Raw genomic sequence first — 16,369 nt, forward strand, 5'->3', positions numbered from 1 at the left:
ATGTCCCCACGGTAGAAGGACATGTGGATCCAGAATTGGCCTCCACAGTCACTTACGGACCCATTGTTCCATAACCGTGTTTATGGAAGACCATCTTAATCAGCTACGAGTGATCGAAGAAGAAGAAGAAGAAGAAGAAGAAGAAGAAGAAGAAGAAGAAGAAGAAGAAGAAGAAGAAGAAGAAGAAGACTTCATACAGTGGTACCTTGGGTTAAAAACTTAATTCATTCTAAAGGTCCGTTCTTAACCTGAAACTGTTCTTAACCTGAGGTACCACTTTAGCTAATGGGGCTTCCCACTGCCGCTGCGCCGCCAGAGCACAATTTCTGTTCTCATCCTGAAGCAAAGTTCTTAACCCGAGGTACTATTTCTGGGTTAGCGGAGTCTGTAACCTGAAGCGTCTGTAACCTGAGGTGCCACTGTGCACAGAAAGAAGGAAGGAAGAAACCTATTTGGTAGCAGCAATAGCTTGTGAATTCCTCTCATTACAATGCATATTAAGTCCATGATGTGTTTAGATCTACCACTGATAAAATGATGCCACAGGATAAATAAAAGACACATATATCAATCCATCATAAGATGCTGGTTGGAATTTTTCAGGAAATAAAACATTGTTAAGAACACATATGACAGATTCAAACTTCTGACTGGTCAATGAGGTGTGTAATTTACGGTTGGACACTGAGTCATTCTGCAAAGCAGGAAACAGGAGAGGTATATAAGCATACGGTCATCCATTGATTTCCATAACCTCTTTGAAGCTACAAAGAAGGTACTGTAGTTCCAGTCTTCCTTGAAATAACAAGGTAAGGTTGGGGGGAGGGGTTAACCTATACAATAGCCTGCTGTATCCTATAACCTCCTATATGAAGTTTGCTAGGAGACTGAAGTAAGATAAATTGTATGAAAATAATAGCTCGGGAGCATGCATCTTATTGATCAAATTCCTACTGAAGAATCTGCACTTAAGCCATCTGATAAGAGCCTTACCTTTGCCTTCATTGGCTGTAATGCTGGGATGTATCTAATGTATGTTTTACAAAAGTTTACTGCCATGCTTTCTCATGGGTGGAAAGCATTGGGTCCTGATCTGCCACCTGCCCTGTTCTAGGAGGCACAAATCTTTTTTCTCACATGGAGCCACATGAGCATTTTGAAATTTAAACTACTACTCAGAAGAGTGGCACCATGTTTCAATAAGTACGCTCTTTATCTAAACAGAAACTCCAAGATAATATCTCCAATGTTATTTTGTTTTCAGAGATGATCGTGCTCCTTGTGTTGAGCCTTGCTGCTCTGCTGCAACAGCCTGCTTCAAGAGTAAGGTGTTTTTTGTTTTTTTTACGTTGTGTAGTGTAGCAATACTGAGAGTTGCTTAACTCTCTCCTATCTCAGCCAGTGGGAAATGAAAAGTTACTAAAGTTAGCTGGATTGTTTTCAAATACAAGATTGGAGCTTGGTCAACCTGAATGTTCTCTTTAATTAGCCAAAATGCGCTTCACTGCTTCATCAGTGAACAGAATAAATCATACTTAATGGAGAAAGTAATAGCAAGCCTATTGTTGATTTCAATAACTGTGAATTTATCCAGAGTACGGTACGTCAGAGAGAGGTTAATGTCACGACATTGCCCAACAGTTTACAACAGCTTACAACTGAGATTTTGTTTATGTCAGATTTGATTTATGGCATGTTTTCACCATGGCCATGATTCTTACGGAAACAGTGCTAAAATTATATTGGTGTAATATATTATGAATAAATGCAAGAGGAATTTTACTCATTCTCTCACTTTAGGCACATGCACTAGAGGTTGGACCAGCTGAGCAAAAGCAAATTCTTGACAAGCACAATGCCCTGCGGAGAGGAGTGAAGCCAACCGCAAGCAACATGCTGAAGATGGTAAGATAGAAAGAGGTGAAATTCATAGTTCCAGGTGCATTGCAAGTGCTTTGCATGTTTACTACACTTTCTTGCAGGCAGAAAACTTTTGTTCTTGATCACTTCAAGGATGAGACTGACAGGCAGATGTACATTTCAAAAGGGAATACCATTTAAACATCAATTTTTAAATTAAAAAGGACAAGCAGGCACAGATTTGCATAATATTTGCATATGCTAATCCATAGGTATAGTGCGAATTTAGAACTAATCAGTATGATTTCATCAGAAATACAATGCAAACAGGGAACCAGACTCTGCAACAGGCTACCCCTTGTGCCTCCTCAGTTGGCTGACTGGGGGTTCTTAGCTTGTGATATTAGAGTCAGCTCTAGGAAGTCATGCTGATTCGTTTTAAGTAAGCAAGGTTCAGCTTAATGAGTTGCAGTAATCATTAATAATAATAGTGCAGGCTCAGAGTCTATTGATGCCGCTTCTCACCTCTGCGCTTTGTGTTCCCTTGGATAGATAGAATCCACCCCTCCTGCTTGCTTTAACTTCCTACATATTCTTGTCCACTCAGGAGAAAAAACACCATGTATGCTTTCCCTTCCTCCACTTGTCCATGTAGTGGGCTATGAATATGGACTTACCTCAGTGGTAACTTAGTAGTAGCTGAGAGTGCCTAACTCAGTCTCTTAGGTAAAGGACCCCGGACAGTTAAGTCCAGTCAAAGGCGACTATGGGGTGTGGTACTCATCTCGCTTTCAGGCCAAGGGAGCTGGCATTTGTCCACAGACAGCTTTCCAGGTCATGTTGCCAGCATGACTAAACCACTTCTGTCTCAACGGGACGCCGTGATGGAAACCAGAGTGCACAGAAATGCCATTTACCTTCCTGCCGGAGTGGTACCTATTTATCTACTTGCACTTTGACGTACTTTCAAACTGCTAGGTTGGCAGGAGCTGGGACCGAGCAACGGGAGCTCACCCCGTCGCGGGGATTCGAACCACCGACCTTCTGATCGGCAAGCCCAAGAGGCTCAGTGGTTTAGACCACAGCACCACCCGCATCAGTCTCTTAATCAGGGTTTGAATGATGGTTACTGCCGTTAAGCAGGGCAGACAGGAGTCAGGCAGAGTTGATGCTAAACCATGGTTAAGATCATCCAGGGATTGGGGTTGGGATTGGGGCAGAACTGGCTCTCCCATGAGGCAACTCCCTCAGGCAGCAGAATCCACAGGAGCAGCAATTCTGACTCTAAGGAACATGCTGCCTGTCACTACTGCCCACAGTGGTACCTTTCTTGGAGGACAGGTTTGCCACCTGCTTGGTACTCCCTATGCCACTTCCACAGTGGCCCCTCAGCAAATAGGAGGGACTGCTCATCTCTTCCCACTTCTAGGGAGGAAATGGCGGGGGCTGCTCTCTGGGGCCTCCTGGGCTCTGCACCCACCTGGCATGATTCAGAGATGGCCCCTTTCCCCCCATGAGAGCCTTTGATCACCGGGTAAGGCTGATTTGATTCCCTCTCTTGTTCCCGATGTAGTTCTTCACTCCCCGCTTGTTCCCAGTGTTGATCTTTATTTCTCTCCCCCCCCCCATTTTTTCTGATGTAGAACCTCATTCCCCCCCCTTCTTTCCTGGTGGGGAGCACCATTTTGTGGTTTGCCTAAGGTGCCAAAAATATCTTGGGCAAGTCTTGGGTTGGGATTGGCTCCCAAGAATGAAAGAGTGATGGGAAAGGACTGCACAGTTCTGTTTTTCCTTCATATATTCAAGCCACAAAATAACTATCATTAAAAGGGAACATGCATGCACACATGGACAAACACATCAAAGTTTTGAAGAAAGCTGAACGGTGACAAGCAATCAGACATATATTATCTTCTCCGTTTTTACAGTATGCCTCCATTCTCACCTTTGGTACGTCTTTTTTCATTTAGGAATGGAGTCCTGCTGCGAGAGCGAATGCCGAACGCTGGGCAAAGAAATGTCATTTTGGCCACAGCCCACAAGACCAAAGAATTGCTGGCAAGTAGAGCTTTCAGTAAGCACTGTAGAAATATTTTAGAGACATCTATAATATAATCCCCATTCAATCAGCATTCACTTACTCCTTCAACAACCTTGCAGTTGTCAGTCTGAGCATAATATTTTAAAAAAACACACTGGAGGAATGCCACAGAAAGGGAATAATAGAGAGGAATGTTCCAGTTCTTTCTAACATCCAAACTCAGAAATCAGCATACCTTTGCCTCTGTACATGCTGAATCCACCTTTGATGCATATAATTTTTAAAGCATCACACAGCAGTTCATACATGTCCATTCCGGATCCTGGAAGGATGTAGCTAATCACTAAAACAATAAATCTTTTGCCGTCACTAACAATTCAGAGATGACAACATCTTAAAGCAAGACCTTTCAGCTTCCACTTTCTGAAGGTATTAAAAGATTCATCAAAAGATGCCATCTATTGAGCAATTTATACAGCACAGCTGAGATTAGCCTTTTTTGGCTGTATGAAACATGGAAATATTTAATGTCTTGTATGCCAACAGGTTCTAAATTCAGGATATTTTAATTTGATCTAGTGAGCCTATGGATAGTCACCAAAGAATCAGAACCACATGAAAAAGGAAGCTCGTTTAACATTTACTAAAAGTAACTGACAAATGTTTCTTTCTGGTAACACCTTTGAATAAGTTTACTCATTAAAATTAATTCTTCATTATTTATTGCTTGTACCAAAATGCAGACTCTTCTTTCTTCCTCTACCTTTCGTTGCAACTCGGTTTTCCATATCAAATGTAAAGCACAAATTATGCCCACATCTGAGACTCAGCTAGACTGGTAAAGAAAAAGTGATTTATATGCACTGTCTGTGCCAGGGGTTCCCAAACTAAGGCCCGGGGGCCGGATGCGCCCAATAGCCTTCTAACTCCGGCCCGCGGACGGTCTGGGAATCAGCATGTTTTTACATTTGTTCTTTTATTTAAAATGCATCTCTGGGTTATTTGTGGGGCATAGGAATTCATTCATTCTTTTAAAAAAAAATATAATCCGGCCCCACAAGGTCTGAAGGACAGTGGAACGGCCCCCTGCTGAAAAAGTTTGCTGACCCCTGGTCTGTGCGATATAACATTGTGCCACCGACGTGGAGTCCTGTTTTTTTCTACCTGTCACAATGGTTTAAACTGAAATGCTTCTAGCTAAGAATATACCCTACTGAAACCAAGACTTCTGTCTCTAAACAGGGATTATAATATTGGTTGAAATAAAGATATTCTTGTGTAACAAACATTTAAAATAAAGACAAATGCCTGAGCAATTATACAACAATCACCCCCCTTAGTGTTCATATTTTATATCCCCCCTTTCACCCCAGAGTTTAAAACTGAACAGCTGCTTCCCAGTTTAATTAGATATAGGTAACTCCTAAATGCTAAGCAAGAAACATGGAACATCAAAAGGTATCCCAAATCAGAGTATCAAAGTAGTTATAAGATTTATCATTCCCAAATAAGCAAAGATTCTGTGTTGTTCAAGCACTGGCTCAAATGGGTCACATACATAAAATCTCTCCTTTGCGGGTGAACAAATTCTGCTTGGAATAAACAAGCTTTTACCTGTTGCAGCATGTTCTTGTTTACAGAATTTCCTAGATCAGGAATCATGAGTTTTGTTAATGCTTACCGTCTCCACTTCTAGATGGCTTTTCATGCGGTGAAAATATATTTTTATCATCTGACGCTACTTCATGGGATGACGTGATTCAAGCCTGGTACGACGAGGTGGAAGATTTCAAGTATGGTGTTGGAGCAGTCCGTCCAGGGGCCGTAACTGACCATTACACTCAGGTAACTCAAACAATGTTTTGTATCTTTGTCAAGTGCATGGTTCAGCTACTAAAACCATGGCTGATAGCCCACTCACATCTTGGCTTGCTGCTGCCTGGGACATCACAAAAGGAAGAAAGGAAACCGAGAAAGGGTGGTTGTGTTCCTCGCGTGTCACCCAGTACAGTAGTTTTTTCATATTTTTCACATAGGAAGTTCAGATAGTGGATTCTCTTTATCTCTGCTGTGCCTTTGTTTCTGTGGTTTCTTCAGACCCCCCACGATACCATTCACATTCACAGGTGTATGCATTTCTGAGCTGCATCTCCCATAGGAAGAAAATTATTGGAATTGTTACTTGGAAATTGTTTATTTCTTTAGAGACAGTGTGGTGTAGTGGTTAAGAGCGGTAGACTTGTAATCTGGGGAACCGGGTTCATGTCTCCACTCCTCCACATGCAGCTGCTGGGTGACCTTGGGCTAGTCACACTTCTTTGAAGTCTCTTAGCCCACCCACCTCACAGAGTGTTTGTTGTGGGGGAGGAAGGGAAAGGAGAATGTTAGCCGCTTTGAGACTCCTTTGGGTAGTGATAAAGCGGGATATCAAATCCAGACTCTTCTTCTTCCTCTTCTTTAGTATCATACCCCCTTTTCAAGGTGCTCCTAATAAAACAACACAAAGTGATGAAATCCAGGGGTTGTTTATTTTTTATTTTTAATGCTGATGTTAAATGCATGTTTTTCTGGCTCATTATGAAAACAGCTAGATTCTAATGTATTTTCTTGTGTGGATGTTTTTATATCTACAGGTGGTTTGGTACAGGTCTTACAAAATTGGTTGTTATGCTGCCCACTGCCCTCATAATCCCCTGAAATACCTCTACGTTTGCCAGTACTGTCCTGCGTATGTACTATTTAATTATTTATTGAGCTTGTTAGCTGTTTGTTACACAACGTCTTCAAGGGATTTAACAACACATTTGAAACATAAATTTTAGCTATGGTTTAGGTAAAGGGACCCCTGACCGTTAAGTCCAGTCGCGGACGACTCTGGAGTTGTGGTGCTCATCTTGCTTTACTGGTCGAGGGAGCCGGTGTTTGTCCGCAGACAGCTTCCAGGTCATGTGGCCAGCATGACCAAGCCGCTTTTGGCGAACCAGAGCAGCACATGGAAATGCTGTTTACCTTCCCGCCGGAGCGGTACCTACCGTTATTTATCTACTTGCACTTTGATGTGCTTTCAAACTGCTAGGTGGGCAGGAGCTGAGACCGAGCAATGGGAGCTCACCCCATGGCAGGGATTCGAACCACCAACCTTCTGATTGGCAAGCCCTAGGCTCTGTGGTTTAGACCACAGTGCCACCTACGTCCCTTAGCTATGGTTTAACCTTGCTTTAATATTGTGGAAAGGCACAAAAGGCAGTGCCCCCACTCCTTGCAGCCCTCCTCTCCTAGTGCCTATGGCTTCCGTCATCCACCAATACACACCAGCAGCATATTCAACATTACGTGAGCCACAGTGCCTCAGAAAAGAATGTTCTTATTTATTCATTTACATATTTATTAAGTTTGCTCTAAACCAAGGCTCAGAACCTCCAAGCTGGCCTCCCTGTTTGACCCACCAGGATATTTCAGCCAGGCCAAGCCACACCTGAGCAGATGGGGGCAGATAAATACCTGGCTCAGCTGAAAGAGATTTTCAGGCACCTCTGTTAGGCAGACCAGTGGCAGCTGCAAAGCCCTGTTCAAGGGGCTTAACAAAGGCTGGCATCTTTGACAAGCAATGCAGAGCCAAATTCTTAAAAGTTCTGAACCCAGGAAGTTTTACCCAGGAAGGTAAAGGATTCTCTTGAAAAGTGTATGGAGATGCAGGGACCCCTTGTTGATATTTTGCTGCATTGCTAGTGGGCACATATGGTAGAGTCTCTGAATAACACCCGTGAGATTCTCTTTACTGATGATACAGCCCCAGGAGGTATCCAGCTATTAACATTCCTGAGAGGTTACATAACACTGGGAGGTCCACAAGATAAAGGGAGTTAATAGCAGATTGTTAATGGGACAGAATAATCTCCACAGAACATTAGAATAATCCAAATGACAACATGCTGTGTCCATGAAGTTCATTTGCATTGGCTTGTTCTGGGCGTTGAGTTGTCACCCTTGCCTCTTTAGAAACAGGGATGTGGCACCATGAAAGCAGCTTAGGTCACATAGGAAAATAAAGTGAGTTCTGTTTTATCCCTCCCAATGTGATGTCCCGCCTTTCTAGACTTCTCCTCTCCAGCCATCCCAGCCTCATTTCCAGCATTACTGAACTGATGCCACTAGATTGTTCCCTCTGAATACTGTACAAACAATCGGCTACAGCATACCATGACTGATCTGCTTTGGGGTTTTTTAATATATTTATATAATTTTCATGAAATAAATGAAACTGTGGCACTTTTTTGCATTTCTCATTCCAGAGGGAACATACAAGGCTCACTTAAAACCCCATATAAGTCTGGACCACCTTGCGGGGACTGCCGTGATGCTTGTGACAACAGATTATGCAGTATGTACAAATAACTTCAAATGTTAAAGCTTCTTCATCTTTTCCTTAGAAAAGGTACCCAGAATTCAGAGCTCATTGGGCCTGTTAACTGTCACCAAGTTAGTATAAGGGAGAGTAGGAAAAGCTGTGCTGATTTCTGCTTACGAGCCCTACTTCTGGATCTGCCCAAATGTGCCCTGGGAGCAACACTGGTGTGATGTGGAAGTTTTGCATCCAGATATGATACTTCTGCGCTGCATGCACAGTACACTGCCAAACCGATGCTCAGCCCTGACAGTTTAGCCAGTAAAAAAGCAGGAGATGGGCAGGCCTAGACCCACTGCTGCTTATGAAGATCTATGTAGATATCAAGGCCAGTAACATTTATTGGAGTAAAACTTGTATTTTCTGACAATATTTTCCATGCGCTTTGTCTCCAGTCGTGTCTTCGTAATGTCTCTCTTCCCTCAAGATTACAAGGTTATTTGTAGAGGGGAAGGGATATTGCCAATTATATTCTAAATTTGAATGCTAAAACCAGCATATTCCAAACCTAGTTACTCAGAAGAAAATCCCACTGAATTTGATGGAAGCCGAGGCAGCACCACTAGAGGTGAAATGGGAAGTTCTGTCTTGCCTTGCTGCCACTCCCACCATCACCTAATTGCTCCTGCTGCTACATCTGCCAAAGGCGGAAAAGCAGCGCTCCCATCAGCACCAAAGATCTTGCCCCAAATGGACACAATCTTGCCCAAAATTGGCACTGATGGAAGTACCGCTTCTCTATCGATGGTGGGGAGGTCATACCACCTGCGGTAAGGCTTCTGCCTCCTGAGTCACAATAACCTTTTATATTTTTAAGGCGAAGGTAGGAATTTCTACATAATGATCATAAGATGTGGCAATCAAAGCATGCCCAAGTTCATAGCCTCATAGGATTGTAGAGTTGGAAGGGTCATCTAGTCGAACCTCAACAAAAGCATCCAGGGCAGATGGCCACTCAACCTCTTCTTAAGGACCTCCAAGGAAGAAGAGTCCACAATCTCCCAAGGGAGTCCATTCCACTGTCAAACAGCTCTTACTGTCAGAAAGGTCTTCCTGGTGTTTAATCGGGATCTCCTTTCTTGTAATTTGACTCCATTGGTTTAGGTTCCACCCTCTGGAGCAGGAGGAAGCAAGCTTGCCCCATGTGACAGCCTTTCTGATACTTGAACTTAGCTATTATATCACCACTCCATCTCTTCTTCTCCAGGTTAAACATACTCAACTCCCTCAACTATTCCTCATAAGGCTTGCTTTCCAGGCCTTTTCCTCTGAGTTATGGTCAGGGTTGCTAAACTGTTTATGAATTTAATTATTACATCCATTAGAACTGTTAAATAATATGTTCAGTGTTCTTTTTTCTTTTGTATAATCTTCAGTTTTGATCTTAAACTCCAGTATATGAACTAAAAATGAAAGCATCCTTAGAGTTTGAATCTATTGGGGATGTTTTGCTTTTGTTAATGTCCAGACTGATGGTATTGTGTTCTTCTTTTCACTTTCAGCCAATCCTTGCAAATATACAGATATGTACAGCAACTGCCCTGACTTAGTGAAGACACAAGGATGTAGGAAACAAAACATGCTGAAAGATTGCACTGCTTCTTGCCTGTGTACCAATGAAATAAAATAGGTCTCCTTTGGGCATTTATGATTTTCGTTGAACTCCACAAACTCACCTTCAGCATCTTTTAATGATCCTTTCCGAATGAAATTTGTAAACATGATTTTAAAATTGAAAACTCATAAATTATCTCGCATACATGGATGTATTTTTTGTGTGTAAGGTGGGACTGGAAGTTGGGATGGGAGGAAAATTTGCAATTTACAAAATTAGCAGCTGCTACACCAGGGCTCACACTGCATAGCATAGTTAACATCCTATGCTCAATGAGAAACTGAAACAATCACTCCAAAATGCTAGGGAGTGGTGCTGTGGGTTAAACCACAGAGCCTAGGGCTTGCCGATCAGAAGGTCGGCGGTTCGAATCCCCGCGATGGGGTGAGCTCCCGTTGTTTGGTCCCTGCTCCTGCCCACCTAGCAGTTCGAAAGCACTGCAAAGTGCAAATAGATAAATAGGTACCGCTCCGGCGGGAAGGTAAACAGCATTTCTGTGCGCTGCGCTGCTTCTCCAGAAGCGGCTTAGTCATGCTGGCCACATGACCCAGAAGCTCCCTCGGGCAGTAAAGCGAGATGAGTGCCGCAACTCCAGAGTCGTCTGCAACTGGACCCAATGGTCAGGGGTCCCTTTACCCCTTTACACCAGGGCTCACACAGCATAGCATAGTTAACATCCTATGCTCAATGAGAAACTGAAACAATCACTCCAAAATGCTAGGGAGTTGTTTAAAAACAATATTAGAAACTCAACTAGAGTGCAAGCCACAGATCAGCAAAGGTAACATGAAGACCAAGAGGGTGCCCGTGTGGTTAAGTAGTGGAACCTAAGGAGGCTTTCTTCAAAAAACTGGATTCTTGTTCAAATTAAGGTAATGAAAAGGAACACAAAATTTGGCCAAAAAAATGGTAAGCAGACAGTAAGGGATGCTAAAAAAAGAATTTGTGGAGCAGGAACACATTGCTAAAAATATTAAGACTGACCAAAAAAAGGTTCTTTGAATACACTAATATCAAGACACTGGCTAGGGAGGCAGGTGGGCCTTGGGTGCCAGGGGAGTCAAAGGAAAATGAGGGGACTGCAGAGGAGCTGAATGAATTCTTTGCATCTGTCTTCCAAACAGAAGATATAGGGCAGATCCCAGCGTCTGACTAACTTTTGCAGTAAGAGTCTCTGAGGAACTCCAACAAATAGTGGTGACAAGAGATGAAGTTAGAGGCATAGCAGAGAAAATATAAACTGAAAAATTGCTGGGTCCAGATGACATCCACACAAGAGTTCTCAAAGAACTCAAATATGAGGTAGCTGATCTTCTAACAAAAATATATAACTTGTCCTTCAGGCACACCTGAGGACTGGATGTAGCAGCAATTTTTTAAAAGGGAGGCAGGAGGATCCTGGAAATTAGTTTCATATTCCTGCGGAAACTAATGGAAAGTATTGTAAAGAATCATATAACCAAGTATATATAGAACACCAAGCCTTGCTGAAGCATAATGCTCTGAAATGGAGGATATTTTTTAAAAAAGATAGATGGTGAAGAAATGTGAAATAAAAACAGAACATGGAAATGGAAACCTTAAACTTGACTTCTAGTTAACAAGTAAGGCAGTGGATCTTAACCTTATTTGGGTCATGAACAGAATCTGATGAAAGCACATAAACACAAAATTTTGCATTCAATTTATTTTATTGCATTGGAAAATCGTTTTCTGCCCAGTTCATGGAGCTTCTCAAGCCCATCCATGGACCACAAGTTAAGAGCCCCAGATACAAGTTTAACCAGTGTAACCTTTTCAATGAAATCAGTAGAAGACTCCATCAAGCTGTTTCACTGTACTCAGCATTTTCATATAATTATTTAATAGCCAATGTAAGTGGTGCCTCACTAGACGAATTTAATTCGTTCCATGGGTCTTTTCTTATAACGAAAAATTCGTCTAGCGAATCCCATAGGAATGCATTGAATATTTTTTTTTGCCCATAGGAACACATTAATTGAATTTCAATGCATTCCTATGGGAAACTGCGATTCGCTAGACGAATTTTTCGTAAAACGAATTTGTCTAACGAGGCAACCTCCACTAGAAAAAACCTTTCGTTAAGCGGAAATTTTGTTAAGCAGGGCATTCGTTAAGCGAGGCACCACTGTATTGTGCTTTAAAATGTTTAGGAACACTGTAACAGTTAGAAAGTTTTATTTTTGAAATGCTGCATATATTTAAAGTAATGCATCAATACAACACTGATTATGCCACACAATGCTGAATCAATGGCAAAAGTCCTTTTGAATTATAAGCAGAGATTTAAAGCGCTCTGATTTCCTGATAGCAGACTAGCATTGAGACCTGGGAAACTCTTGGAATAACTGGTCAAATCTTCATCTGAATAAATAAAAAAAATGAACAGTTTGCATGTTATGTCTATTTAAGACGCAGTTTGCCAATTCTTTGGGGTCAGTGGCCATATTTGAGGAAATTTTGAGGAAATGTCTTAGACGTTACGGCATATCGCAACAGACTCCCTGGAAGGTGGTGGACACTCATTCATTTGAAGCAGAGAGGTGGCTACCTGTCAGGGACTCTTTAGATGCGATTCCTACAATAGATGGGCCTTGAGGTCCCTTCCAACTCCACAATTCTATGATTCTATGAACAGGGTTGCCATGGAGATGCAGTATATTACAAAAAGGATTGCCACAGAAGCGTGGCATAACACAACATTGCTGCCACGGGGGTGTGCCATTACTACTGCATCTGAGAGACAGGACCACAAAGTGATGTGGGCAAAGCCCCACTAGCTACCTCATCAAAGCAAGGCAACTAGACCAGCCACTGGCACACCAGAAGGAAGCTCTTGGTACCTCTCCTCTGTTCAAAACAGATGAAATGGGGGCATGTTCAGTGTAGGGGAGGGTGAGCCAATGCAAACAGGAACTGAGTAGGAAGAACAAGTTCTTCTGTATTGTGGGTTTTTGAAGAGCTATTTATGGAGGAGACCTACAGTACCACTGGCGACCCCCGAGCTAAGCATTTACTGCTACGCATATTAAGTCATTTTGTTTTTCCAACTATAATTAAAAAGTTACCGGTTGCTGCAACACTTACCTAATTTTTGTACTTTTTATATTTTCCTCATCACTCTCAAAAAACTTTTAGTATAAAGGTTTTGTCACTATACTGAGATTCATGACCGCTGAGGAATGAGTATCATTTTCACAACCCCTTTACAGAATAGTAAACCTACATTTTGAAAATTCAAAGGATGAGTCCATATTGATATTATACTATGAGCCACCTATTGGACTGTGCCCCAAAATGTGACATATAAATAATGGATGGAAAGGAATAGTGAAGACAAAATAAATAAAAATTAGAAGCTATTTTTAAAAATGACAATAGAGTACAACTATGTTTTGAAGTGGGATATGGGTGGCATTGTGGGTTAGAGGAGGGAGAAAGGTTGTTTTCTGCTGCTCCAGAGAAGCGGACACGGAGCAATGGATTCAAACTACTAGAAAGAAGATTCCACCTGAACATTAGGAAGAACTTCCTGACAGAACAGTGGAATTTGCTGCCAAGGAGTGTGGTGGAGTCTCCTCCTTTGGAGGGCTTTAAGCGGATGCTTGACAGCCATATGTCAGGAATGCTTTAATGGTGTTTCCTGCTTGGCAGGGGGTTGGACTGGATGGCCCTTGTGGTCTCTTCCAACTCTATGATTCTATGATTCTAAACCACAGAGCCTAGGGCCTGCCAATCAGGTCAGTGGTTCAAATCCCCGTGACAGGGTGAGCTCCCATTGCTCAGTCCCAGCTCCTGCCAACCTAACAGTTTGAAAGCACGTCAAAGTGCAAGTAGATAAATGGGTACCCCTCCAAGTGGGAACAGCGTTTCCGTGTGCTGCTCTGGTTGGCCAGAAGCAGCTTAGTCATGCTGGCCACATGACCCGGAAGCTGTCTGCAGACAAACGCCGGCTCCCTCAGCCAGTAAAGCGAGATAAGCACCGCAACCCCAGAGTCACTCACGACTGGACCTAATGGTCAGGGGTCCCTTTACCCTTACCTTTTGAAGTTAACAAGTGTTCACAGATGCTACAAATCTAGTATTTGTATCTCAGAGTTGAATCTTGGCAATAATTAGAATTATAGCTGTTTGCAACTTTCCCCACTTCTAAGCTCTGCTGAACTGATTCACATGGGACTTGGCTACATTCATCGATTTTATTGTTATAGACATGTAACACCAGATGGCGCTGTAGAGCTGTTATTCCTGATTGAAAATATTGCCCAATGGTGAGTGTGGGGTTCTTGTGGACCAGAAGCTTCCATTGCTTCTCCAAGCTTCAGGGCAAAATGTACAACTAGAGGTAGATGATTTTCACTACTCATAGAGGAACTATGCATTCTGAGAGTGACACACCCTTCAACCACTGTGCAATAGTACATTGTCTGGGCTTCAATTGACTCATTTACTTAAGTTATCACTTAAAATTAATCTCCTGTTTTACTAACATTTAGACTGCCCCATTTCTCTTTTGAGGGTTTTATGAAAATTTTTATGAATAGAATACAGTACCAAAAAAAAAAAATCTATTTGCTTAACCAGGAATCGGTGTTCAACCAAGAGGGGGACAGATATGAGGAACAGCCAATGCTTGTTTGTCCCAGAATCCTAAATGCAAAACCTGATACTGTACCTACTGCACTAAATAGAGTCTTACCAGTTTGCAATCTCTATCCTGGAACTGTGTCTGAAAGCTAAGGTTGTCCTTGAATCTATATGCATTTTTTCTCTGTTCCTGCCATGCTCTGTGGTCTCATCACTTCAATCTGTGTTCAGGATTCCAAGCTCTACAGCGTACCTAGGAAATACCTAGGACTTGCCCCCCACTTTGGCCAAAGTGGACAAAATATTGAGGCGTAACTGGCCTCCTCCAGAGTGGATTAAGGCTGCCAAATTGCAGACAAAGCCTTTCCAGTCGGGGTTTGTGCTGTAACTTTCCTTCATAATCTATATTAGGGCAAGTAAAGCAGCAAAATCCACAGCAGTTGCATATTTTCAAAGGGGGCTGTCTCTTGTTCTTTCTTACCTTAAAACAATACTGTAAATAGAAGGTCCATGTGATGTGTATTATTGCTTCTACATTTAAAAAAAAAAATTCCTGTGGCTGTTTGTGTCCTCCAAGATAGGCCTTCAGACGTCTGATGGAGGCCTCACAATATGAGGCTGTCTAGAAAATGGCCTGGGGAGCTTTCTTTTGGTTTGATTTGCAGGGCAGCAAAAAAATTATGAAAAAGATGTAAATTTTAACTTTTAAAAAGTATCCTCTGCTGCTGTGCTTTAACAAAAATCAATCCAAATCTCTTCAGTGCTCTACAAGCAACATTTTTGGCAGTCTTGTGTTTTTCAAAGCCCCTGGACCTAGAGAAACAGAGATATACAAAAAACAGAACTATTCTGTACAAAACAAGCAGAAAATCACACGGCCTTGTGAGAGCACTTACCCAGTTTTGAGAAGGGGAATTATATACATTGTGCTTCAACTTAAAGGTAAAGGGACCCCTGACCATTAGGTCCAGTCGTGACCGACTCGGGGGTTGCGCGCTCATCTCGCATTATTGGCCGAGGGAGCCGGCGTATAGCTTCCAGGTCATGTGGCCAGCATGACAAAGCCGCTTCTGGAGAACCAGAGCAGCACATGGAAACGCCATTTACCTTCCCGCTGTAAACCTTACCTATTTATCTACTTGCATTTTGACGTGCTTTCAAACTGCTAGGTTGGTAGGAGCTTGGACCGAGCAACGGGAGCTCACCCCGTCACAGGGATTCGAACCGCCGACCTTCTGATCAGCAAGCCCTAGGCTCAGTGGTTTAACCACAGCGCCACCTGGGTCCCTGTGCTTCAACTTGGGATACCTCAAATCAGCCTAATTCACCTTGTTATTCAGCCTCTACACACAGCTAACGCACACCTCTACTAAAATCTATATACTTTATACAGTATTTGCATATTTTTCCTCATTCCCCTGCCCTTGCTCTATGTAATATCTTGCCTGATTAAGAATTTTGGAAAACACAAATGCATAGCTGCCAAGTTTTCCCTTTTCTCGCGAGGAAGCCTATTCAGCATAAGGGAAAATCCCTTAAAAAAAGGGATAACTTGGCAGCTATGCACAAATGTTTGCCACTGCTTTGTGATATTTCGATTTGTCCTAATAAGGTATTGCCAAACTGTAAATTTTGGAGGGTTTTTTCCCCTTAGGGACCAACATGCTACCTTTGCTTTTTATAATAAAAGGAGTAAATGAAAGGTAGCCTCAGTGTCCCAGGGTGCCTTCCATCAGCTTTGGCTGGTGGCCCAGCCATGCCCCTATCTGGACAGGGATAGCCTAATAACTCAGGGGTCAGCAAGGTTTATCTTGCCTGGGCCGGATCGGTCCCATGGAGA

The 16,369-nt window shown here is 42.5% G+C and overlaps 1 protein-coding gene across 1 annotated transcript in view; it reads left to right on the plus strand.

The window, feature by feature from the left end:
- The window catches only part of LOC118082645 (uncharacterized), a 53,263-nt gene extending 43,198 nt beyond the window's left edge, over positions 1-10,065 (plus strand). The window contains exons 18-24 of the mRNA XM_088665461.1: positions 1,225-1,323; positions 1,801-1,905; positions 3,831-3,918; positions 5,598-5,746; positions 6,535-6,629; positions 8,194-8,282; positions 9,809-10,065. Coding sequence (XP_088521587.1) covers positions 1,225-1,323; positions 1,801-1,905; positions 3,831-3,918; positions 5,598-5,746; positions 6,535-6,629; positions 8,194-8,282; positions 9,809-9,936 — 753 coding nt within the window. The 3' untranslated portion in view covers positions 9,937-10,065. The remainder of the gene's footprint in view (positions 1-1,224; positions 1,324-1,800; positions 1,906-3,830; positions 3,919-5,597; positions 5,747-6,534; positions 6,630-8,193; positions 8,283-9,808) is intronic.
- The last annotated feature ends 6,304 nt before the right edge of the window (positions 10,066-16,369 follow it).

This window comes from Zootoca vivipara, chromosome 3 (assembly GCF_965207765.1).
Source record: "Zootoca vivipara chromosome 3, rZooViv2.hap1.1, whole genome shotgun sequence".
In the NCBI taxonomy this organism is placed as follows: domain Eukaryota; kingdom Metazoa; phylum Chordata; class Lepidosauria; order Squamata; family Lacertidae; genus Zootoca; species Zootoca vivipara.